Here is a 25872-nt window from a genome sequence, read left to right as displayed (position 1 = left end):
TACCCAGAAAACAATGGACAAAATGGTACTAGTAAGTCCTTACCTATCAATAATTAGTTTGAATGTAAATGGGTTAAATTCTCCAATCAAATGCACAGAGTAGCTAAATGGATAAAATAACAAGACCCAACATATGTTGCCTACACAAGACTCACTTTGCCTTAAAGGACACTCATAGACTGAAAGTGAAAGGATAGAAAAAGATATTCCACGCAAATTGGATAAAAAAGAGAAGAGAGGTAGCTATACTTATTTCAGACAAAATATACTTGTGTGTGTGTGTGCGTGTGTGTGTGTGTGTGTGATGGAGTCTTCCTCTGTTGCCCAAGCTGGGGTGCAGTGATGCGATCTCAGCTCACTGCAACCTCCATCTCCCAGGTTCAAGGGATTCTCCTGCCTCAGCCTCCTGAGTAGCTGGGATTACAGGTGTGCACCACCACGCCTGGCTAAATTTTGTATTTTTAGTAGAAACAGGGTTTCACCATGTTGGCCAGTCTGGTCTTGAACTCCTGACCTTAGGTGATCCACCTACCTTGGCTTCCCAAAGTGCTGGGATTACAGGTATGAGCCACTGTGCCTGGCCCAGACAAAATATACTTTAGATGAAAAACTGTAAAAAGAGACAAAGTCATTGTGTAGTGACATTCTATAGTGGTGAATTCATCAAGAGGATATAACAAGTACAAATATATATGCACCCAACTTTGGAGCACCTAAATATATGAAGCATGCCTGCAATCTCAGCACTTTGAGAGGCCAAGGAGGGAGGATTGCTTGAGGCCAGGAATTTGAGACTAGCCTGGGTACCATAGCAAAACCCCATCCCTACAATCCATCAATCAAGCAACCAAACAAGCAAACCTTAAGGGATCTGAAGAAAGACGTAGGCTACAACATAATAATAGTAGTGAATTGCAGTTCCTCACTTTCAGCATTCCTCACAGATCCAAACAGAAAGTCAATCAGGAAACATCAGATTCGAACTACACTTTAGACCAAATGGGTCTAACAGATATATATAGACCATTCCACCTAAAAGCAACATAATACACATTCTTCTCAAGTGAACATAAAACATTCTTCAAGGTATGTCATATATTAGGCTACAAAATAAGTCTTAACAAATTTAAGAAGATTGAAATTGGCCGGGTACAGTGGCTCACTTCTATAATCACAACATTTTGGAAGACTGAAGCGTGAGGATCACTTGAGCCCATGAGTTTGAGACCAACCTGGGCCACATAGAGACGCTGGACATGGTAATGCATGCCTGTAGTCCCAGCTTCTAGGGAGGCTGAGTCAGGAGGATTGCTTGAGCCTGGGAGTTCGAGGTTGCAGTGAGTGGTGATCAGCACCACTGCACTCCAGCCTGGGTGACAGTGAAAGACCTTGTCTCAAAAAAACAGAAAAAGATTGAAATAATATCAAGTATCTTTTCCAACCACAGTAGTATGAAACTAGAAATCAATAACAGAAGGAATTATGGGAAATTAACAAATATGTGGAAATTAAACAATATGCTTCTCTGAACAACTGGTGAATCAAAGAAGAAATTAAAGGGTAAACTTGAAAATATCTTGAGACAAACAAAAAATGGAAGCACAATATACAAAAACTTATGGGATGCAGCAAAGGCAGCTTTGTTTTGTTTTGTTTTTTGAGATAGGGTCTCACTCTGTTGCCCAGACCGGAATGCAGCAGCACAATCACTGCTTACTGTAGCCTTGAACTCCTGGGCTCAAGCAATCCTCCCACCTCAGCCTCCCAAGTAGCTGGGACTACAGGCAGGTGCCACCATACCTGGATAATTTATTTTTATTTTTGTAGAGATGGAGTCTCACTATGTTGACCAGGCTGGTTTCAAACTCCTGGCCTCAAGCAATCCTCTCGCCTCAGCCTCCCAAAATGCTGGAATTACAGACATGAACCACCACACCCAGCCTAAAGCAGTTCTAAGAGGGAAGTTTATAGCAATAAATGCCTATATCAAAAAAGAAGAAAAATCTCAAATAGGCTAATATTATGCCTCAAGGAACTAGAAAAAGAAGAACAAATTAGCAGAATGAAGGAAATAACAAAGATCAGAGCAGAAATCAATGAAATAGAGACTAGAAAAACAATAGAAAAAAATCAACAAAACTAAGAGTTGGTTTGTAAAAAGCTGAGCAAAATTGACAAACCCTTAGCTAGACTAATAAAGAAAAAACAGAGAAGACTCAAATAAAATCAGAGATGAAAGAAGAGTTGTTACCATTGATAACAGAAATACAAAGGATCATAAGAGACTGCTATAAGCAATTATATGCCAACAAATTGCACAACCTAGAAGAAATGGATAAATTCCTAGACATATAACCTAAATACTGGATCATGAAAAAATTGGAAATCTGAACAGACTAATAACTAATAAGAAGATTGAATCAGTAATTAAAAGTCTACCACCAACAACAAAAAAATCCCAGAATGAGATGGCTTCATGGTTAAACTCTACCAGATATTTAAAGATGAGCTAATACCAATTCTTATCAAGCCCTTCCCAAAAATTGAAGAGGAGAGCATACTTCCAAACTCATTCTACAAGGCCAGCTTACTCTGATACCAAGCCAGACAAAGACACTACAAGAAGGAATAATTATAGGCTATATCATTGATGAACGTGGATGCAAAAATCCTCAAGAAAATACTAGATAACCCTATTCACCAGTACATTAAAAAGATCATTCACCATGGGCCAGACGCAATGGCTCATGCCTGTGATCCCAGCATGAGGTTGAGGTGGGTGGATCACTTGAGCTCAGGAGTTTGAGACCAGCCTGGACAATATGGCAAATTCCTGTCTCTACTAAAGATACAAAAATTAGCCAGGCATGGTGGTGCACGCCTGAAGCCCCAGCTACTAGGGTGGCTGAGGCATGAGAATTGCTTGAACCTGGGAGGCGGAGGTTGCAGTGAGCCAATATTGTGCCACTGTACTCCAGCCTGGGCAACAGAGTGAGACTCTGTCTCAAAAAAAAAAAAAAAAAAAAAAGATTATCTCTGGGATGCAAGTTTGGCTCAACATATGCCAATCAACGTGAGTCACCATATTAGCAGGATGAAGGACAAGAAATCATATATTCATCTCAATAGATGCAGAAAAAGCATTTGACAGAGTTCAATCCTTTCATGGTAAAAAAAACTCTCAACACACTTTGGGAGGCCAAGGTGGGTGGATCACGAGGTCAAGAGATTGAGACTTTCCTGGCTAACACGACGAAACCCCATCTCTAGCAAAAATACAAAAAAATTAGCTGGCATGGTGGTGCGCACCTGTAGTCCCAGCTACTTGGAAGGCTGAGGAAGAATGGCATGAACCCGGGAGGTGGAGCTTTCAGTGAGCCGAGATCACACCACTGCACTCCAGCCTGGGCGACAGAGCAAGACTCTGTCTCAAAAAAAAAAAAAAAAAAAAAAACACTCTCAACAAAGTAGGTATGCAAGGAATGTGCCTCAATTCAGTGAAGATCATGTATGACAAGTCCACAGCCAACATCATACTCAACAGTGAAAAGTTGAAAGCTTCTCCTCTAAGATCAGGAACAAGGCAAGGATGCCTGCTCTGTTCCACATGGTACTGGAAATCTTAGCCAGAGCAATTCGGCAAGAAAAAGAAATAAAAGGTATCCTAATAGGAAAGGATGAAGTGAAATTGTCTCTGTTTGCTGACATGATCTTATATATAAAATATCCTAAACAGTTCCCCCAAAAAAACCGTTAGAACTGATAAACAAATTCAGTAAAGTTGCAGGATACAAAATCAACTTACAAAAAGCAGTAGTGTTTCTTTATACTAACAACTAACTGTCTGAAAAAGAAATTAAGAAAACAATCCCACTTAAGAGAGCATAAAAAAGGTCAGAGTGCAGTGATGCAATCATAGCTCACTGTAACCTTAAACTCCTGTGCTCTCACAATCCTCATACCTCAGCCTCCTGAGTAGCTGGGACTACAGGTGCGTGCCACTATGCTGAGCTAATTAAATTTTTTTTTTTTTCCAGAGATGGGGCTTGCTATGTTGCCCAGTCTGGTCTCAAACTCGTGGCCTCAAGTGATCCTCCCACCTCGGCCTCTCAGAGGGCTGGGATTACAGGCACGAGCTACTTTACCTGGTCTTGGACAATGGGGAAAGGACGGTCTCTTAATAAACGGTTTTGGAAAAACTAGATCTCCACATACAGAATAATGAAAATGGGACTTTATCTCACCCCTTATACAAAATCAACCCAAAATAAAGACTTAAATGCAAGACCTGAAACTATAAAACTACTAGAAGAAACATAGGGGAAAGGCTCCATGCCATTGGTCTGGGCAGAGATTTCTTGGATATGACCCCAAAAGCACAGGCAACAAAGGCAAAAAGAGACAAATTGTATTACATCAAACTAAAACGCTTCTGAACAGCAATGGCAACAGTTAATAGGGTGAAGAGACAACTCAAAGATTGGGAGAAGATATTTGCAAATCATACACTGGTAAAGGGCTAATATCCAAAATATACAAGGAACTCAAATGACTCAATAATAAAAAGCAAATAACCCTATTTTAAAAAGGCAAAGGACTTGAACAGACATTTCTCAAAACAAGACATATAAATGGCCAACAGTTATATGAAAAAGTACTCAATATCACTAATCATCAGAGAAATGCAAATTAAAACCACAATGAGATATCACCTCACACCTGTTAGATTGGCTGTTATAAAAAAGATGAAAGATAGTAAGTGTTGACAAGGATGTGGAGAAAAGGGAACCGTTATACACTGTTGGTAGTATTGCAAATTAGTACAGCCATTTTGGATAACAGTATGAAGGTTTCTCAAAAGACTAAAAATAGAATTACCTGGAGGGCTAGGTGTTGTGGCTCATGCCTATAATCTCAGCACTCTACTCTAGGAGACCAAGGGGGAAGGACCGCTTCAGGTCAGGAGTTCAAGACCAGCCTGGACAACATAGTGAGACCCTATCTCTACAAAAAAAAGAGAATTACCTGTATCAAATAATCCAGCAACCCCACTACTGGGTACATACCCAAAGGATTGAAATCTGTATGCGGAAGAGATGTCTGCACTGCCATGGTCGTGACACCATTATTCACAATAGTCGAGATATGGAAACAACCTAAGTGTTCCTAAACAGATAAATGGATTTTTAGCACGTGGTGTATTTACATGACAGAACACTAGTCAGCTTTATAAAAACAGGAAATTCTGTCATTTTCAACAACATGGATGAACCAAGAGGAAGTGAAATAAGCCAGGCATAGAGGGGAGGTGAACGGGTAAGGGGAGAGGTTGGTCAACAGGTACAAAGTTACAGCTAGTAGGAGGAATAAGTTCTGCTGTTCTATTGCATAGCAAGGTGACTATAGTTCATAATAATGTATTGTATATTTAAAAATAGCCAAAAGATGAGATTTTACTGTTTTTGTTTTTTTTTTTTTTGAGACGGAGTTTTTGCTTTTGTCACCCAGGCTGGAGTGCAATGGCATTATCTCAGCTCACTGCAACCTCCACCTCCTGGGTTCAAGTGATTCTCCTGCCTCGGCCTCCTGAGTAGCTGGGATTACAAGCGTGTGCCATCATGCCCAGCTAATTTTTGTATTTTTATTAGAGACGGGGTTTCGCCATGTTGGTCAGGCTGGTCTTGAACTCCTGACCTCAGGTGATCTGTCCTCCTTGGCCTCCCAAAATGCTGAGGTTACAGGCGTGAACCATCACGCCCAGCCAAAGATGGGATTTTAAATGTTCTCATCACAAAGAAATAATAAATATTTGAGGTGGCGGATATGCTAATTAGCCTGACTTGATCATTCCACAATGTATACATGTATTGAAACATCACATTGTACCCCATAAATACATATAATTTTTATTTATCAATTAAAAATAAAATAAAACTGGCCAGGGCATGGTGGCTCACGCCTGCAGTCCCAGCACTTTGAGGGGCTAAGGCAGGTGCATTGCTTGAGTCCAAGGGTTCAAGACCAGCCTGCACAACATGGCAAAACCCTGTCTCTATAAACAATACAAAAATTATCCAGGTGTGGTGGTGTGCACCTGTAATCCCAGCTACTTGGGAGGTCACTTGAGCCCAGAAAGCAGAGCTTGCAGTGAGCTGAGATAGTGCTTGGGAGACAGAGCTAGGCCCTGTCTCAAAAATAAAATAAAATAAAATAAAAAAGAAAGAATAAACACACACACAAATAAAATAAAAGCTATAAACACATCCACATATAAAGCAACCCCATTGGTCACAGTGAATGCTTCCTCCTCCCCACCCTCCCCACCACCCTGGTGCAAGGTTCAAGGTGCCAGAGGGCTACACCGTTCAGTCCCGAGCTGGGCCTGTGTCCAGCATGAGCTCATCAGGTTGCAAGGGAGTGAGATGGGTTCCTGGCTTCCCCAACCTCAGCTGCCACCCAGGATCCCGTAGCCTCTGGCAGCAGCTCACGGCTGGTTCATTGGACCGGCAGGCAGCTCAAATCCCCAAGAAGCTGTCACATGGGGCAGTCAAATCGCATCTTTCCTTGTCTATATTTTGCATAAATAATAATTTTAAAAAGCTTCTACGATCCTGTGGAACCAAACCATTGTAGGGACTGCTGTCAGGAATCTGTGTGGAGAGATCTGAAGGTAGCTCCTTGGGGAGAATTTTCCTTTACTCTAAGGAGCCCAGACAGGGTGGGTGGAGGTGGGGAAACTGTGCTGGCTGATAAATTTGCAAATCTGGTGAACAAAGAAAGTGCCAGAAGAGGGCACCAGGGCCTGGCCACCTCCCTGTTAAGGGTGGATGGTGGCCTCATCTTTTGACAGGGGGCTTCTGTTTCCTCCTTGAAGGGCAGCTCAAGAGCCATGTGGCTGGTTCCCAGGCACCATGCCAAGTGCATTAGCAAAGACTGGCATCCCTAGTGGCAAGGTTCTATCAAGGGGAGCTTCCAGCTGCTTGTTGGTGTTGGGGTCTGGTGTGTGCACTGGCAGTAAATGGTCAGCTGGGGTCAGTAGACCCTGGGGCCGCCTTAGATGAAGGGGTGCAACTACAAATCCCACACAGCTTTGGGAAGGCCTCTGGAGCCCCTCTGGGAGGCTGAGATTCAGGGAGGCTTCCTCTAGGGGCAGAGGCCAGTTATGCAGCTGCTAACCCAGTGGGGAGGCCTGTTCCTAGAACCAGTGGAGCCAGGGCATGATCAGATGCAACGTCAGCACCCAGGCCAGAAGGGCACAGCTGGGATCCCCCTTGAGTCCTCCCGAGAGGCTGCAGGGAGTGTGCTCCTCTCCCTGGATCATGAGGCTTCCTGTGCCAATCACTGGATCTGTGCAGGGGCAGGGGCTCAAGGGAACTCAATGGGCAGGGGTCTTCGAATCTGCTGGGAACTGAACCTGTGGTGCCTTCTGGGGTCTGTGCTCTGCAGGGAGTGAGATGGCCCTGCTCACAGGGAGTTGCTCAGCCTGGGCATCCTGCCCAGTATTCAAGTACTTCAGAACTCACCTGGACCTTGGGGTTTGGTTAAAGGGATGTCAGGCACTCAGGAGTGCCTACTGTTTGCTCCAGCTTGCCACATGCCTTGCCACAGCCCTGAGCAGTGGGCGCCCCAAGAGCTCATGTTTAATATCAAGTTCCATGCTGGCGCCTTCACCCTTCATGCAGGTACCACCCCACGCAGTTCTCTGGTGTCCCAGAAGGAGGGAATTTGGTGCCCCAGGCCAGGGGTTGATGCAATATCCACTCTGGATTGCATGCTTTCAGCAGATTGCGGAGGATTAGAGTTTAGTGCGTCTACGTGGATTGATGGATTATATGATCTTGTTTTTTTTTTTTTGAGACCGAGTTTCACTCTTGTTGGCCAGGCTGGAGTAAAATGGCACCATCTCGCAACCTCCGCCTCCCGGGTTCGAGTGATTCTCCTGCCTCAACCTCCTGAGTAGCTGGGATTATAGGCACGCGCCACCATGCCCAGCTAATTTTGTATTTTTAGTAGACACAGAGTTTCTCCATGTTGGTCAGGCTGGTCTGGAACTCCCGACCTCAGGTGATGGCCGATCACCTCAGCCTCCCAAAGTGCTGGGATTACTGGCGTGAGCCACCGCACTCGGCCTATATGATCTAGTATTAACGGAACTCATCCTCCAAAATGGCCAAGTGGCTCACACAAGATTCCTGTAAGGAATCTGCAGTGAACACCAGAAATCCAGAGCAGGTGAACCACGGCAGAAGGGAGAGCTGAGAGTTCCTTATTACTCCTGGCTGAGCTCAAGGTACAGACCTGACCAGAAGTTAGCCCCTAAAATAAAAAATCAGCAAACAAAACTCTTTGAATTTCCCCCACTCTGTGGTTACTGCTGAAGTTTGCCCCGGGTGCCTTGTGCCTGGAGCTATTAAGTCATCAGCAGTGTGAAATCCTGATGGTTGGCAAGGTGTCTAAAACTCAGCTTTCAGAACTGAAGAGAAACCCGTGCAGTTTTTTTCCCAGCGATGTTTAAAGTTCTGTGCTGTTCAACCCAGTACTTCTTAGTTATTTCCCTAAGCAATGATAAATATTTGGAAAGCTCTTTTAAAGTTTCTTGCATGATAGCATAAAGCAAAAAACACCTACCAACGGGCAGACACTTATTCTTTCTGCTGCAGGAAAAATGGCAGAAACAATGAACAATAAATGATCTGTCGACAAACCGAAAGGCATTTCTTTGTCAGCAAACACCATCGAAAGATGTAAAGAAAACACTGCCGAAGATTGGAAGAAACTCCTGTTAGAGCAAAGTACCCAGTGTGGGAGGTTTGCTTTGCAGTGAGCTGAAAGCACAGATGTTTCCAACATGGCTCAGCTGAAGGTATTTGCCAGGTTCTATTCCAATAATGAAATACACAAACCGCTTCTTTCTTTTCTTTCTTTCTTTCCTTTTTTTTTTTGAGCCACTAAAGGGAAGATATAGCAGACAAGATATATTGCCAACAGTAAATTCCTTCTTTAATAAAAACGATGTCATATGGGAAAAACGGTAAAAATGCGACCACAGATAGAATAGCTACTCAGAAAGGGTTTTTTTAAAAAAGGATTCTGGATACGAATCAGGGTGCAGAGGTAGCTTCACCCTTACCCCTCACTCATTGGCTCATCCACGGTCTAATCAGCGCAGGGAAGAGGTAGAAGCCTGGAGGGTATAGAATGTTGCAGACCATCAGTGGGCTAATGTTATAAAGCCAAGACTGTGGCATTAGAGTAGAATCTTTCCCATACTCGGTAAGGAGATTGGGTGTGACCATGAAAACTTTCCAGCCACACAGAATGACTTATCTTCATAGCAGAATACCGAAGAGGGTTGCCCCAAGTTCCCCTCCCTCTCTGCTTAACTTTCCCTCCCTCCTTATTTATTTATTTTTTTTGAGACAGAGTCTCACTCTGTCGCCCAGGCTGGAGTGCGGTGATGTAATCTCAGTTCACTGCAACCTCCGCCTCCCAAGTGATTCTCCAGCCTCAGCCTCTTGAGTAGCTGGGGCTACAGGTGCCTGCCACCAAGCCCGGCTAATTTTGTGTGTTCTTAGTAGAGACGGGGTTTCACCGTGTTAGCCAGGATGGTCTCGATCTCTTGACCTCGTGATCCGCCCACCTCGGCCTCTCAAAGTGCTGGGATTATAGGCGTGAGCCACCGTGCCTGGCCCTCTCTCCTTATTTTAAAAAAATTTATCAGTAATTTTTAATGTATGTCTGTTTCTGCTTCCCTGTGATTAAGTCTTTTTTTTTTTCCTGTGAATATACTTTTTTTAAAGTTTAGATTCAGGGGTACATGTGCTTGTTTATTACATGGGTAGACTGCATACTGGTGGAGATTAGGCTTCTAGTGAACCCAATACCCATATAATGAGCTTGTACCCGATAGGTAATTTTTCAGTCCTCACCCCCACTCCCACCTCCCTCCTTTTTTTTTGAGAGGGAGTCTCGCTCTGTCACTCAGGCTGGAGGCAGTGATGTGATCTCGGCTCACTGCAACCTCCACCTCCAGGTTCAAGCAATTCTCCTGTCTCAGCCTCCGGAGTATCTGGGATTATAGGCCCCCGCCACCACGCCTGGCTAATTTTTGTCTTTTCAGTAGAGACGGGGTTTCACCATGTTGACCAGGGTGGTCTCAAACTCCTGACCTCAAATGATCTACCTGCCTCAGCCTTCCAAAGTGCTGGAATTACAGGTATGCGGCACCATCCCTGGCTAATTTTTGTATATTTAGTAGAGATGGAATTTCAGCATGTTGATCAGGCTGGTCTCGAATTCCTGACCTCAAATGATCTGCCCACATTGGCCTCCCAAGTGTTAGGATTACAGACATGAGCCACTGCGCCCGGGCTCCCTCCTTCCTAAAGACCAAAGTGCTGACACTTTTGAGATGACAAGAGCTGTCTGTTTTAGGCAATCAGGAAAAAGCTTGAAAAATAATTGTACTTTTCTTACATCTGCTCCTTCAAGGTAAAGATGTCCTTTCAATGAAAAAATGAGAAAGTAATCATCTTGGAATGAAAACTCATACCAAAGAAAACATTTTTTAGAACTGAGGTTTGAGAATGTTTTCATTGACATGTGAATTTTGTGGTCAAAAATGTATTTGACTGATAAAACCCTGATCCCTACACATTTAAAAAAACTTGAAAGCAGATTATATATTCGAATCTGTTTTTTAAAATTTAGATATAATTTACATACCATAAAATTCATCCTTTTATTTCATTTTTTAGACACGGATTTTCGCTATGCTTCCCAGGCTGGAGTCCTATGGCTATTCACAAGTGGGATCATGGTCCTCCAATATTTTTGTGACAGCTACTAAAACCCAGAATTAAAAAAGAACTACCCTGACAGGCCTTCAAACTGATGTTTTACAATTTCATTTCAAGATTTTAGTAAATAAGAAAGCATATTGAATGATGTTACTATTTCTTGCAAAAGCAAGATGCTTTTTTGCACCTTTGTAAATGTACAAATAAATTTGTAATACTGCAAAATTTGCTGGAAAATGTGGTTGATTTCACCTTTATTTAATTCTTTTCAATGTTCTCTTGGGGCAGGTGTGTACTCACTAAGTATGGCTGTATTGGGATGGGAGCTGCAGAATACTTTAGGTGGGAGATCAGAAACACCTGGAGTCAGCTCCTTCCCCAGCTTTCACCTGGGCCTGCCACCACCCCTACCCTCCGCCCAAAAGTCCAGACCCTTCTCCTGGCAGCAGCCAGAGTGCTCATTTCCCAGCCAGGGCGGGTCACAGCCCTCCTCAAAGACCTCCAACTACACCCCTCTAACCAGACTTCACAGTCCCCCATGCACACCCCTCTCTCCTGACCCCTCAGGCTTTTCCCACTCTGCCCACCCACCCCCACCCCTCTGATCCAGCCCTTGGCCTCCTAGAGCACCTGCTGACACTGCCCCAGGGCATTTGCACTGCTGTGCTGCCTTGCTCAAGCCCCCACTCTGTTCAAGTCTCTTGCTCAATCATCTGCCCCTCAGCAGTACCTCCTGGCCTGCGTTATCCACCTCTCCAGATACCTTGCCCACACTCACTCATGATTTTTCTCCTAGGAAGTAGTACTGGCATTACATTGTCAAACACTTCCTTTTATTATTGCTTTGTCTCCTAGGAGAATGGAGACCTTGAGGAGGCAGGGGAGTCTTCCTTGTTGAGAAATCTATGCCCAGCATCCAGATGTCCCGGGAGGGTCCATGGGCTCTGGGCTGCTGCCCTGTACCCAGAGCTCCTCAGGCGCTCCTTGGATCTCCTGACCTGGAATGGGCACTGGGGGGCAGGAAGCATCTGAGTGGCTGTGACTTGGGGCAAGCCTCTGCCTCATTGGTCCCTTGGTCAGGTGCAGCGGTGTGGAATATCCTAGTGGGGAGACAGCAGAGGACTGTGTCAAAGCCCCCCTGGGGATCCCCGCCCCAGTAGCCTCCTTGGGTGGGTTGCAGGGTTGCCGGAAGCTTCTCTTCTTCAGGTGTCCTGATCCACCCAAGTCCTTGGGTCTACCAGGTGCTACCAGGATTGAAGCTAAGACGGTAGGGCACGCGGTCTGGGTGTGTTGTGTCCCGGGCTGGGGGACGTTTCTGGGTCCAGGCCTGCTTGGTCTTCCTTAGGCTAGAGGCAGGGTGGGGGCTGGGTGGTTTTGGTCCCTTTATTGTCTGGGGTGCAGGCAGCCGCATGGCACAAATCTGCAGTCTCTGGGGTTTGGGAGGAAGAATGAGAGAGCAGCCTTGGGGGGAGGTCCTGGGAGTCCCAGGCTCAGCTCCCAGGGCGCCCTGGGCTCCTGCTCTCTGAAGGGGATGCGGAGGGAAGAAGGGCCCCGCTGCACCAGCTGAGGCTGGTTTATCTCTAGGAGGTGAAGGTCCAACGGCAGGACACCTGTATGTGTTCGCTGGACGTGGCAGCTCAGGACGGGGAACAGGGCAGGACGCCTGGAGGTGGGGAGCATGATAACTCTGGAGTGGGGAGCTCAGGGAGCAGCGGACGCCCCCAGCAGCAGCAGGGTCCCGGCCAGCAGAGGCAGCGACGCGAGAACCGGGGGCGCGGCGTCTGTGGTGCAGGCGGGAGGCGTGGCATCGGTGGTGCCGGCTGGGGGCGCCAGGTCGCAGGCCGTGTAGGGCTCCAGACAGGCAGCGAAGGCCATGACATGCGCTACGAAGCTCTGCTCCTGCACACCATGCACCAGGTGCGCCTGCGGGCCGCGCGCAAACACCGCCACGTCTTCGCCTCCGTGGGTCTCGGACGACAAGGGCACCGCCGCCTGCTGCTGGTAATCGGGGCTCCCTGTTAGGAGGGTGAGTGCAGTTCAGGGCAGGCAGGCGGCTTCCCCCTCCCGCGAATGCCCCCATCCCTGGCACCCTGGTCCCCCTGAACGGGCCATTCAGCCTCACTCACCGCTCTCGCTCTCATTCACGTCTGGTCGCACGCCTGAGTTGAGCACGTAGCCCGGGCCATTGCCGTACAGGATGGACGTGTAGTCTTTGCTGTCCTGAGCCTTGCTGGGGGCCAACCCTGTAGGGAGATGGGGTCCCTGTAGTTGAGCTGACCACAGCTGTGGGAGTGCCTCCTATGTGCCAGGCACTGCCACTTTTTGCCTGTTCAGGGACTCGGTCCTCACAAGATTCCTACAGGGCTTGTGCCAGCATTACACACGTTTGACGGAGGAGGAAACTGAGGCTCAAACTTCACCCACATAATTGATGCAGCAGCACCTGCCACTCTCCCCAGGCCTACCAAAGATGGAGCTCCCTCGCAAGGTGTAGCCACCAAAGGAGAAGACATGGGAGTGGTCAGCGGTGACGAGGGTCAGCGTGTCCTCCTCGCTGGTGAGCTGGCCCGCCCTCTCAATGGCGTCGTCGAACATGACCGCCTCAGTGAGCGCATAGTAAGCCACACCCTCGTGATGACCATGGTCGATGCGACCGCCTGCAGGAAGGCCAGAGCGGGGGATGCTGAACCTGCCCCACCCCACCCCGCCTTCCTCCACTCCCCAGGGGCCACCATGCACCCTCCACAAAGAGGTAGAAACCGCGAGGGTTCCTGCTCAGCAGGCGCAGGGCAGCCTCTGTCATCTCCATCAGGGAGGGGTCCAGTGTGGGGTCTCGGTGGATCTCATATTTCATGTCTCCGGGCTCAAAGAGGCCTGTGGGACAAGGAGCTTGGTGGTGATTGGCAGGCTGCGAGCGGGAGGGTGCTGGCAAATGGGCACATAGGCTCGGATGGCACCCTCTGAGGCTGTCTGAGGAATGCCACAGCAGGAAGGGGGTCGTTACCCATGAGATGGGTCACAGACTGGTCCAGGGACGCCTGCATGAGCTCAGTGTGGTTCCACACATACCGGGCACCCTGCAGGGACAGAGCCAGGCTTCAGCCCACAGCCCTGAGACCCACACACTTGGCCTCCCCCTGCCATGACTTCCACACCCGTCAGCCCCCATCACCTGGTGCTTTGCCAGCCATTCCTGCACCAGGTTCTTCCCATCCAGCCTGATTCCATTCTGGCTGGCATCACTTGGGTACTCAGGGTCTGGGGTCCCCATGGGAAACATGTACTTGCGGCCTCCGCCAAGGATCACCTGGGGACAATGGATGGGGCAGGTGGGTTGGGAGCCTGGCTGGCCCCATGCCCCCTCCTCATGCACAGCCCCTGGCTCCCCTCCCCAGGGCTGTGGGAATGGCCCAGCCTGTGTTGCACATTCTACATCCCCAACTCCACCTCCAGAACCTGCTGACCCAGATCAGGCTTTTGGTTGCCTGGATCTGAGCCTGTGCCCCCACCTTCCCCTCTGCCTAGCCCCAGCCCTTGGCCCTGGGGTCGCACATCAATGTCCATGTTGGAGATGAGCTGTGTGGCGATGTCCTGGCACCCCTCCTGGCGGGCCGAGGCAGGCATGTCAGCATCTGAGTACCAGTTGCGGTTCACCGTGTGGGCGTAGGTGCCGGCTGGCGAGGCGTGCTGCACCCGTGTGGTGGTCACCACTCCCACTGACTTTCCTGAGGGTGATAGAGGTCAGGATCGGTGACCAAGGTCTTGGGCCTGGTCCTGACCCCGCAGCGGGCCCCAGCTCACCTGCTTGCTTGGCCCGATTCATCACAGAGATGACCTCGTTGCCGCGTGTCGTGTTGCACTGGTTAGAGCGGGCGGCTGCACTCAAGCCGATGGTCTGGAAGTTGGCCTTGACCCCGCACAGGTAGGCCGTGGCTGTGCCTGCACTGTCTGGCACCTGTCTGTCCACATTGTATGTCTAGGAATGGAGATACCCTGAGCTCTACTTCGGGGCAGACACCCAGACCCCAACCAGGGACCTGGTTCTGGTCCTCTGGGATCCTAACTGCTCCCAGCTCCTTAGGCCCCAGCTGTCCTGGCTCCCTCCCTCCTGCCACACTCCATATCCTTGACCCCTCTCCTCTGCTTGGAGGACTCTGAGGTGGCCCAGCCCTTACCTTGGACAGAGCCAGGTATGGGAAGCGGTCCATGGCCAGGGGCGTCTCAGGCCCCAGTTTGCCATTCTTCTGCCCCTTTAGGATCCTGGTGGCTGTCACCGTGGGCACCCCCATCCCTGAAGGAGCAGAAATGTGTGAGTCCCGGGCCCCGGGGCTGGCCTGGAACCACTGAAGTTCTCGGGTGCTGGGGCTGTGAGGACTGCGGGGCTGGATAGGCCTTGCTCACTCACCATCGCCCAGGAAGAGGATGAGGTTCTTGGCGACCTTCTGGATGGGCTGCAGCTTCTTGGCGGCATCCAGGGCCTCAGCTGCCTGGCGGTTCCAGAAGGCCGGGTTCTCCTCCTCAACTGGCCAGGGGGAGAGCAGAGATCAGGTCAGCCTGGCTGAGGGGGCGCCGTGTGTGTGGAACAGCTTGGGGAGCCTCATTACCTGGGATGACGCCCAGGGAGAACTGTAGCCTCAGGCCCAGCAGCAGCAGCACCCAGGGCCCCTGCATGTCTTGGGGGCAGCAGGAGGGAGACGAAGTGGGGACACCAGGAACCGGCTGCAGAGCAGGCTGCCTGGGTTTAAATCAGGGGAGGACTTTGCCCCTGGCTGTAAATGCTTCACATCCCTCCCCACACCCTGGTGTCCACCTTGACCCCGCCCAGTCCTGTGACCTGAAGCCAAGCTTGCTAAAGGGAAGGGACTGGGTGTAGCTCACAGTGTCTTGTGGGAGACCCGTTGCCACTCCTTCGTTCACCTCATTCAAGGTGTGAAGAGAGGTGAGACCGGAAACACACAGCCTAGGCCAGGGCCCGGGTTAGGGCTCACAATGCCATGAACCCCAGAGGAGTGTGAAGGGAGGCATGTTAGGTGGCCTGGCTGCCCTAGAACCCACTTGGTGTGTATGGGTGCCCACACCTATGTCCTGAGGACGCAGGCTGGGGAGGGGCCAGTGCCCTGGGTCAGCCAGGCCTGGGCTGGGTCTTCCAGAGCAGCTTGTGCACTTGAGGTTGACCCCTGTTCCCTTGCACAGGTAGATGGAGCCTGGGGTGAGTCTGTTTTCCATGGGCCCCGGGCACACCCAGAAGTGTAGCCTCTGATAAGGAGCTCAGAGAGTTTGGTAACCTCAGGCTGAGTTCAAAAGTATTGCTCCAGTCCAGACATCCCACTCTGAGTGTGTAGCCAAAGGAATGCAAACTAGGGACTCGTACAGATACTGCACACCCATGTTCCCAGCAGCATTATCCACAGCAGCCAAGAGCTGGAAGCAACCCAAGTGTCCAGCAACAGAGAAATGGAGAAACCAAAAAGGGCACACACATACAATGGAGTATCACGCAGCCTTGAAAACGAAGGTGACCCTGACACCTGCTACAACATGGATGAACCTTAGGACATTATGCTCAGTGAAATATACCAGTGCAAAAGGACAAATACGCATGAACACACTTCTCTGAGGTCCCTAGGGGAGTCAAATACATGGAGACAGAAGTGGAATGGAGGTTGCCTGAGGCTGAGGGAGGAGGCAATGGGTTAGGGTTAGGGTTGGGGTTAGGGTTAGAGTTGGAGTTTAATGGGGACAGAGCTTCAAGGTTGCAGGATGAGAACATTCTGGAGATCAGCTGCACAACTCTGTAGGTGTACTCAACACTGCCGCCCTGTACACTTGAAAATGGTGAAGGAGGTAAACTTGATGTACCGTGTTTTGTAGCACAATTCAAAAACTGGTTCAAGAAGAAAAGGCTCCTCCAGCTCCACCCACCCCAGCCCAAGCACAGCAGCCCCTTCTCCACTCAAGCCTGTTTAGCTCAAACCCCAGGCTTGGCCCTCTGAACCCAGGGCACCTCACCTGCTGCCCAGCCTCTGCCTGCCCTGCCCCACTCCCCACCATGCCTAAGGCCTCCCTCAGGCTGAGCTTTCCTGGGTCCTCCTGCCTGCACCCTCCTGGCTTCCCGCTAGTCGTCCTGGGGCTCTCAGGGAATATGTCGCCCTCATGGGCCCTTCCTGCCCCCTGCTTGTTGCCCCCTTAGTTTCCTCTACCTCCTGCTTCATCTTGCTGAGTTAGGAACATTCTTGGCTAAAAGTCAGAGGAGACTCACTAATGGGGAGGCAATTAATTGATTGATTGATTCCAAAGTCAAGATGAGTCAGGAGGCTTTATAGCCACCCTGAGTTTCATGTTTAAGTTGGAATTTTTGATAGAACGATAGATTCACAAGTAGTTGTAAGAAATAATACAAGCCGGGCGCGGTGGCTCACGCCTGTAATCCCAGCACTTTGGGAGGCTGAGGTGGGTGGATCATGAGGTCAGGAGATGGAGGCCATCCTGGCTAACACAGTGAAGCCCTATCTCTACTAAAAATACAAAAAATTAGCCAGGTGTGGTGGCATGCGCCTGTAGTCCCAGCTACTTGGAAGGCTGAGGCAGGAGAATCGCTTGAACCTGGGAGGTGGAGGTTGCAGTGAGCCAAGATCGTGTCACTGCACTCCAGCCTGGGTGGCAGAGTGAGAGTCTGTCTCAAAAAAGAAAAAAAAAGGGAAATAATACAAGAGGCCCTACGTAGTGGCTCACCCCTGTAATCCTAGCACTTTGGGAGGCTGAGGCGGGAGGTTCACTTGAGCGCAGGAGTTTGAGACCAGCCTGGGCAACATGGGAAAACCTCATCTCTACAAAAAATACAAAAATTAGCAGAGCGAAATGGCGTGCTCCTGTGGTCCCTCCACAGGAAATAAATTAAATAGCCTTTGGGTCTGAGCTGAAATTCTCTCTCCACCTACTTGGGAAGCTGAGGTGGGAGTATCACTTGAGCCCAGGAGGTGGAGGTTGCAGTGAGTCAAGACCATATCATTGCACCCTAGCCTGGGTGACAGAACAAGACCCTGTCTAAAAAAAAAAAAAAAAAAAAAAATTACAAGAGATATCTGTGCACTTTGCTTAGTCTCCCCCAGTGGCATAATCCACAGTTATTATTCAGATTTCTCCAGTGTTACCTGTATTCGTGTGCATGTGTGTGGGAGTGTGTATACAATTTTATCACCTAAGTAGGTTTGTGTAACAGCACCATAGTTGAGATGCTGAAGAGCTCCAACCCCACAGGGTACCTTTTATAACCAGGCCACCTCTTTCCTCTACCTCTTTCCCTGTCCCTAATCCTTGACAACCAGATATGTGTCCAACCTGGGTGACAGAGTGAGACAACATCTCAAAAAAAGAAAAAGAAAAAAATAAGAAATGCCTTGTGGACTCTGCATAGTTTCCCTACCTTTGGTTAGTTTCACTGCCACCCTAACTTTGCCATCTCCCCTTTAACAAGATAAAGAATGCTTTAGACTCAAAACATCTAAGGAGGCTGTAAGGACGTTGCTTTTGGTGTGTGTGTGGAATACACAGTTGCTTCTGTTTATGGCAAGAGATGGTGGTCTTCCATTTTTCAGTTACAAGTTTCCTTTTCTAATAGATTTAAGGCAAATCTGAGCTTACGTAGGGAAAAATATCCAGTAAATAATACCACAGGCAGTAATGTGGCTATGGCAAAAAGTTGTCAAGGTGATACGTGACTAGCTGAGTGCTAAGAAGCATGGATTTAAAAGAAATAAACTAAATAGCCTTTGGATCTGAGCTGAAATTCTCTCTCCACCACTTACTGAATGTCCTTCAGAACGGAACCTCTCCAAGCCTTAATTCCCTCATCTACGAACAAGAAGAATGATAGTCCTGTCAACCTCAAGAAACAGAGAGAGGCTTTCCCAAACTATGGAGTTTAATTGGGAACAAGCAGCAGCACTGCATGCAGAGCCCCGGCCTTAGTAAACTAGGGGTGCATCGGAGGAGGGGAGGCAAGGGGGGCTTTGAAAGGCAAAAGGAGCAGTGCATGGTTGGTTTTTGGTTTTTGTGTGTTTTTTTTTTTTTTTTTGAGTTGCTCTGTTGCCCAGGCTGGAGTGCAGTGGCACTACCTCAGCTCACTGCAACCTCTGCCTCCCGGGTTCAAGCAATTCTTCTGCTTCAGCCTCCTGAGTAGCTGGGATTACAGGCACTCGCCACCACATCCACCTACACAGCTGTTTTGAAAGGAAGAGAACACTGATTCCAGGGGCTTATCCCAGGAACCGGCATCAGTTTATGAGTGGACACAGCATATCAGGCAAGTGTTCTTGTGCATCTGGCTAGCCATCCTTGTGACTCACGTAGTAAGCTGCAAAGTCCTGGCAAAAGGTCTTGTTGCAGGCATCTGTGCCCTTCCCAGAGGCTTCGGAAGAGCTCTGATCATAGGCAGGTGTGCGGGAGGGCCCTCCTTCAGAACCTTCTGGCCGCATTATTTTGTTGTTGCTCTTAGGGTTGGACAAAAGTGGCTCCATTTTGATTCTAACAACTTTCACAGAGCCTAGGTCTCCGGGCTGTTGCGAGGACTTAATTAGTCCAGGGCCTGCTGCAGAGTTAGCAGGGGGAGCAGGGGGGAAGAGGTGAACCCTGACCTTTATGAACACGAGGCAACTCCTGAACATCCTTGAAACCTTTTTCCAAGCTGAGGGTCTGCACACCACACAGTTGGCCAAATGGTAGCGGAAGCAGCTCCTTCCTAGAGCACAAATCTCTGAATTCCTAATTAAGGGCTGTGTAGGCAAGACCTCCCTCTGGCCCATCCCACCTACCAGGGAGGGACATCCAGGCATTCCTCATGCACACGAGAACTTGGGTCAGGTACCTGGGGTGGGAACAAGAAGGGACTGTCCCACCCCCAAGGCAGGAGACACCCCAACCTCCTCCCCATAGGCTTCCTGGGGAGGCCTCTCAACAGGCCATTGAGCCCCCTCAGCAGCACAAGCAGGGCACTGGGGCCTCAGCCTGTGGGAAGCTGCAGGCACAGGAGCGGGCTCAGTGGAGGGGGCGCTCAGCCAGGTGCCCTGAGCCCTGATCTGGCCACCTCCTTCACCCCCGCCCCCCAACACCGGCAGTAGTGACAGTGGCAGGGGTGGCTGGCAGGTTGGCCCTAGTGCATGGTTGTCCCCTGAGAGCGAGGGACAAAAGACAATTCTGCCCTGAAGGGTGCTTCGGGTGTCTATATGGATGTGCGGAAAGGAAAGTTTATGAGGTCAAGGATGCTGCAATTGTGTTTAGTGGTTTAACTTTGATCTTGTATGACGGGATCCAGGAGGACAATTGTATTCCAATAGCACCCTGGTGAGTTGAAAACCTGTTAAGTTGAATACACTATTGGAGAGTTTTTGTTCCATCTTCTATTTTGCACTTCAATTTCTGTTGCTTTTTAAATATCTGGCTAAGTGCTTTCCAGAACTGAGCAACGTACTATTGATAAACATTAAGAACACAACACAGCTCACGAACGAGGTTGAGCAAAACTGTTTTTTAAGTAAAATAAATTATTTAAATGGATCAGTTTCCCCCTCAAATGATTTTCTATCTGCTAAAAAAACAAATCGGCCGGGCGTGGTGGCTCATACCTATAATCCTAACACTTTGGGAGGCTGAGACAGGAGGATCACTTGAGCCCAGGAGCTTGAGACAAGCCTGGCAACATAGTAAGACCCCATCACTACAAAAAATTTTTAAAACTAGCTGGATATGGTGGCACTCGCTTGTATTCCCACCTAGTGGGGAGGCTGAAGTGGGAGGATCTCTTGAGCCAGGGAGGTGCAGGCCTCAGTGAGCCCTGATCGCCCCACAGCACTCCAGCCTCTGCACTCCAGCCTGGTTAACAGAAGAAGACCCTGTCTCAAAAAACCAAAAACCAAAAAACCAACAACAAAAATAAGTAAAATTTCCCCCAAACCATAAAACCCCACAATTAGAGAAAAGGTTCAAAGAGATGATCTTACAATAAGGTTTTAAATCTGGAACCTAAACTCAGGTATGTGGAAACTAATACTCATCATTCTAAGAATCATCCCCTTCTCCAGAACCTTCTTTAACATGAAAGGTATCACATCCTGTAGCCTCCACCAGGGCTCAAATATTTAATTCACTTCACCCCTCCCAATTCCCATCCCGACTGCCATCAGCCCCTGAATTCTGATTCCAACCCAGGAACCACTCTCTCGTCCATGCCCAGCAAGGACTGGGGCAGGCTCATGTGCAGAGCTGGCCACGGCCAGGCCAGCAGCACCATCTGTGCTGTAGAACTCCCTGGAGAAAGCCCATCCCACCTGTGAATTTGGCGGCCCATCCCCGCCAGGCCTCTCTGGATGTCTGCACTGTCCCCTCTCAGCCCTTCCTCCCGGCACCTGGGCCATCACAGCCCCTCCTGCCTGGCCTCCCACTTCCTGCCTCGTGGCGGCGCTGCTGGGTGGTGGAGCCGCTGCAGTGGCCTCTGGTGCTGCTTCTGCACAGGCCTTTCCTCCTCTGGAGCCCGCTTCCCAAGCTTCATGCCCGTCCCTCCCTTCTGCGGCCTGACATCCTCCTCAGGGGCCAGGAGGCCGCCACCCCAGGCTGCGTGATCCCAGTTCTTTCCTGAGGTCCTTCCTAACAGGAACTGGGGAGGCGTCAGTCTCTCGCCAGGAGGGTGGCTGCAAGCTCTGGGAGCTTCAGCTCCTTCCCCAAGCCAGGTCACTGCCTGCGCCATCTTCCCCTGTGTCCAGCGGGCCGGCACTGACCCTTCAGGGCGGGGAACACACTCACTGGCCTCTCTGAGCATCGCCAGTCCCTGGTCATGGAATGAGGTTGGTGGTGTCCACCTCTCCCTCCCTCCCCCACGGTGTCTCCTTGAGGAAAAGACAGTCTCGCTCTGTGCCCTGGGCCCTGGCCGGCAGGTGCCGTGGGACAGCCCAGGGAATGGCCAAGTCCTCCTGCAGATGAGGGTCGGTGCCTGGTCACTCTTTCTGTTGAGTCCTTTTAGCGAGGGGCCACATAAGAGGCTGGGCCCCCAGTGGACCCATGGAGAGCCATCCTGTAACTGCACGGCACCGGACTGAGTCAACCATGTTCCTTAAAGGAGTGAATGCAGACGGGGGGCTCGGCGTGACTGGTGTGGGGAGAAGTCTGGGTCGTCTTCTCTGAGCTCTGGGTAGGGTGCGGGGCGGCCTGGGCCTGAGTCCAGGTCCTGGCTGGGCACAACCTTGCCAGGTCACTGGAGGCAGAGGCCTGACCTGACCCTCATGGATACGGTTTCCACTTCCCCAGATGGGGTGGGGTGGGATGGGGCTGCCATGGCCTCCACAGCCCCAGGGACCCGCCATGCTCTGGGGCCAGCACGGAAGGCAAGGCTGTCTGAAGAAACTTTGAGCCCAGCATCTGCTTCCCAAGCAAGCCCAGGCAGCAGGAACCCCCTTGTTCATCCCCCTGGCTACTCCTCACTGGGGCCTGGGGGCACTGGGGCATAGGGACAGGTGTCCGTCTGGGTTTGTGCTGCCTGTGAGGGAACAGCTCCCAGGCTTTGTGGGAGGCCCTGGGGGACAGGGCCAGCCTGGCCTGAGAAGCCCAGAGAGGAACTTGGCCACTGCTCGTCAGAGGGTGGGCAGCATAGAGGGGAGGGGAAGGGGCTGGGATGTCTCCTGTTTGGGGCTCTCACAGTCAGGCTGCCTGGGCCAGGGCAGCACCCCACAGCCTTCTCCACCCCAACATCAAACCCCCAGATGCTCACCTGTCTGTCCCTGCAGATACTTGGCTCCAGGAGAAGGTTCTGGGGACAGGAACAGATGGGGTGACTGTGGCCTCTGGGACATCTCGGGGGTGGTAGGACGCACAGACTGAAGGCTGCCTGAGGTGGCTGAACCCTGGAGGAGGGAAAGGCTCTGAGGGCAGGTGCGGGATGTCTTTGGTCACCTCCCACAGCCAGCCTCGTCTGACGGTGGCAGAACAAAGGCAGCCGTGCCCAGTCACTGTCGTTCAGGCGCTGCAAGGCACTCTGACAAGGACCCTATTGAGTGTTTCTTTGAAGAAAATTCACTGTAACCAGATCAAATGAGCTTGTTAATCCCGACACCCCAGGAAATGGTGCAGAGGAACAGAGGCCGTGCTCACCATGGCTTTCATCCTAGTTTCTGGCAGCTCTCGAGGAAGCCAAGCCACGGAGCTTCCCCCACGGAGGGGGAAGGAGTGCAGGCTGGGGTCAGGCTGGCTGGAGAAGAGACTGCCCAGTGGCCGGCCAGCTCTGCCCGGGACCCGAGGCAGGTGGGATCCGTGGGTGCTTGGGACACTGGGTGGGCAACGGGGCCAGGTTGGGAAGGCACTGGAGGGCCCTCCTCCCTTCCCCGAGGCCCAAGCCTGCTTCTGTCCCCAGAGCACAGGATTGGGCCTGGAGCTGCCAGGGCACTGACTCAGACCCAGGGTATAGACAGGGCCATTCAGAGTGTTGGCCAAGGAACTGCGGGGAGAGGGTGTCACAGGACCCGTGACCCCCAGCAGGCCCTGCGGAGCTGGTGCAGAGAGGAAGTGGGGGCAGGGTTGGACACAGTCACATGCGTCAGGGTGACGGGGGCGCTCTCAGTCCTGCATACTAATTACATTTTTAATCAGGCAGAATGAGACTCCGGCATCAATCTGCCACGTAGCCGACTCTGAATCGTGCTGGAACTGACAGGAAGGTTCTGGGCGGTGACATCGGCTCAGCAGTGAGGGGTGGAGCCTAGGCTGGGTCCCTTGCCCTGGGTGCAAGGGGCATTCCACTGCCCAGGCTTCCCAGAGGCGCCCCACACACCAGATGGCACTCCACACTTGATTTTATTCCCTGACACTGATTTGCAGAAAAGGCTCCATTCCCTGGGCTGGAGAAGGCAGTGGGGCCCAGGCAGAAGGGGAGCCGGTCTCATTGCTGGCCAGGTCTCAGCCTTCCTTCCAGCTCCATCCTCTCCCCTGCAGTTTGTTTAAAAACTGAGCTGCAAACACTAAATAAAATGCAAAAGTAAAACCAAAAGCAAACCCTTGAGTTGTTAAAATCTAAATAAAAAATCCCCCTTGGTGTCATCAGGTCCTATTCCTAAAGCTAGCGGGCTGGGGCAGAAGGGTCGGCTGAGCTTGGCCAGAACATCAGCCCTCAGGTTCCTTTTCAAACTCGACCTCTTCCTCCTCTTCCTCGGGGCCCAGGTGGCCCTGGTTGCTTGGCTGCCTCAGGACAGCACTATACTAGAGGGCCATGGCTGCCCGCAGGACCACCTCCACCAGGCTGAAGATGGCGATGACCTGTGCAGAGCCCGGCCATGAGGGGACAAGGACGGCAGGGCCTGATGACGAGGCGCAACTCTGCCTCCATCCCTGCAGCAGGACCCCAGGACCCTCCCTTGGCCTCTGGAAGCCTCTGCTCGCCTGTCTGTAACGGGGGCCTGCTCCAGGATGAATGCCCTGGGTCAGGGCAGAACTGGGGAGTCAGATGCATTCTGAGCGCTCCCAAGGCTTATGAAACACAACCTGAGGGCCCGGGTCCACCTTCAGGGCACGTTGTTGGTGAAAACGGTGCCAACTTCTTGCTTGTAAACTCATAGCTTTCATCAGGTTCTCTAAAGGACCCCAGAAGGCCAGCACCCCTGCATTAGCGGGACAGGCAGAGCCCCGCCTCTCTGCACTGTGGTTGTCCCCAAGGAAGGGAAGGTGGTGCCAGAAAGCAGGACCCTCAGGAAGGGTCTGGGTGAGCTGGGAGGGCTTGGGGGTCCTGAAACCCTACCCGGGAGGCTGCAGTGCTGGGGGAGCCCAGGGGACACAGAAGAGGGCAGGCGACACCGCAGGAGGCAGGCGAGAGTTTGCCAGGACTAAGTGGGATGGGACACAGAGGCGGCCACCTGCCCTTCCACCCTGGAGGGCTTTACTGCTTGGAGGTGGCCCTCGGCCCTGGCCCACCCCTGCATGGCTGGAGGGAGATTCAGGGAGGCCCTGCCAGGCCACCTTCGGCTGAGGCAGCAGCTGAGAGTGACCAAGGGCCAGGGGTGGGGGCTGGGAAGGCCCGTGACTCTGTGTGCTACTGGGGGCAAGTGGTGGGGGGTCCAGGGCTGACTGCACTGAGGTGTGGACAGAGAACTGTGGCAGTGGAGCGCTGCGCCCCCTGCTGGTGCCATCTGTCAGTGCAGGCGGGGCTGGGCCCACTGCGGGGTGAGCTAGGCTTGAACTGCAGGACACAGAGCCCCAAGGGTCTGCAGGGGGACTCTGTCCTTCCTTTTCTGCCCAGCTCCAGGTTATGAACACCACGTTTACTGCACACAACAGGCTGGACACTGCACTCCCAGGGCACTCTGGATGTTAGGAAATTCAAAGCCAGGCACAGGGCCAGCTGGAGCCAAGCCCCTAAGGCAGCGTTAGGACAGGCCCATGTCCCCTTGGAGAGAACTGTGAATCAACAGTCACTCAGGGCAGGAGCCAAGCCAGGGACAGCTCTCTTCCTTGTCTTCAGGGGACACAGTTTCCAGAGCGGCCACGGACCATTCTCTGGCTTTTCATTCCTTCACGTTCCTATAAACACAGTCCCCAAAGCTTGCACACCCTGCCGAGCTGTACTGGCCATGGAGGGGCCTGCTCTCCGGTTCCTGGGTCCTTGGGGAAGGGGGCCAGGCCTGACTCTGGGCCTGGAGCCACCATCCCAGGTGGGAGAGCTGGGCGTCTCAGCAAGGCCCATCAAGTGGGCTTTGTGCTAGCGCTGGGGGAGCGAGGGGTGGAGTGTGACCCATCACAGCCTGTACCCCTCCAGTGCGGGATGGCTTGGGCTGCCCCGCCCACCCCTGGGCTCTCCCAGGGCACTCACGTTGCAGTAGATGCGCTTCTGCACGCCGTAGCGCAGCACCAGCACGTCGAAGGCTTGGTTCAGGACGCCCATCACCATGGCTTCTGACTCCAGGGGGCCACTCTCCTGCAGGGACAGTGCTGCAGCCATGGCACCTCCTGGCACTGCCCTGGGCTCCTCGAGGCCTCCTGGTGAGTAGGTGCCCAGGAGGGTCGGGAACCAGAGGGAGGTGAGGGGCACCAGTCTGGAGGGCTC

General features: G+C 51.2%; 1 protein-coding gene across 1 annotated transcript; it reads right to left on the bottom strand.

Annotated features, from left to right (window-relative positions):
- Positions 1–11613: 11613 nt before the first annotated feature.
- LOC129031342 (intestinal-type alkaline phosphatase) lies at positions 11614–25846 on the bottom strand. Its single transcript, XM_054477512.2, has 13 exons — positions 25639–25846; positions 22555–22687; positions 15205–15321; positions 14975–15090; positions 14601–14775; positions 14352–14524; positions 13972–14106; positions 13804–13876; positions 13539–13673; positions 13265–13456; positions 12926–13042; positions 12410–12814; positions 11614–11899 (listed from the first exon to the last, which is right to left on the bottom strand). The coding sequence occupies exons 1-12, from the start codon at positions 25765–25767 to the stop codon at positions 12501–12503; spliced, it is 1809 nt and encodes a 602-aa protein (XP_054333487.1). The 5' UTR covers positions 25768–25846; the 3' UTR covers positions 11614–11899; positions 12410–12500.
- Positions 25847–25872: the final 26 nt, after the last annotated feature.

This window comes from Pongo pygmaeus, chromosome 11, assembly GCF_028885625.2.
Source record: "Pongo pygmaeus isolate AG05252 chromosome 11, NHGRI_mPonPyg2-v2.0_pri, whole genome shotgun sequence".
Classification (NCBI taxonomy): Eukaryota; Metazoa; Chordata; class Mammalia; order Primates; family Hominidae; genus Pongo; species Pongo pygmaeus.
The sequence above is the reverse complement of the archived record's forward strand: the minus strand, read 5'-3'. Positions and strand labels throughout refer to the sequence as shown.

Bases quoted from the DNA above. Each gene is read 5' to 3' on its own strand.
- LOC129031342 (XM_054477512.2), bottom strand. From the start codon at position 25,767: ATGGCTGCAGCACTGTCCCTGCAGGAGAGTGGCCCCCTGGAGTCAGAA. The intron at 14,525-14,600 runs GTGAGCTGGGGC...TATCACCCTCAG, and splicing joins GAATCGGGCCAAGCAAGCAG to GAAAGTCAGTGGGAGTGGTG. The intron at 12,815-12,925 runs GTGAGTGAGGCT...CCCTCCTAACAG, and splicing joins CGTGAATGAGAGCGAGAGCG to GGAGCCCCGATTACCAGCAG.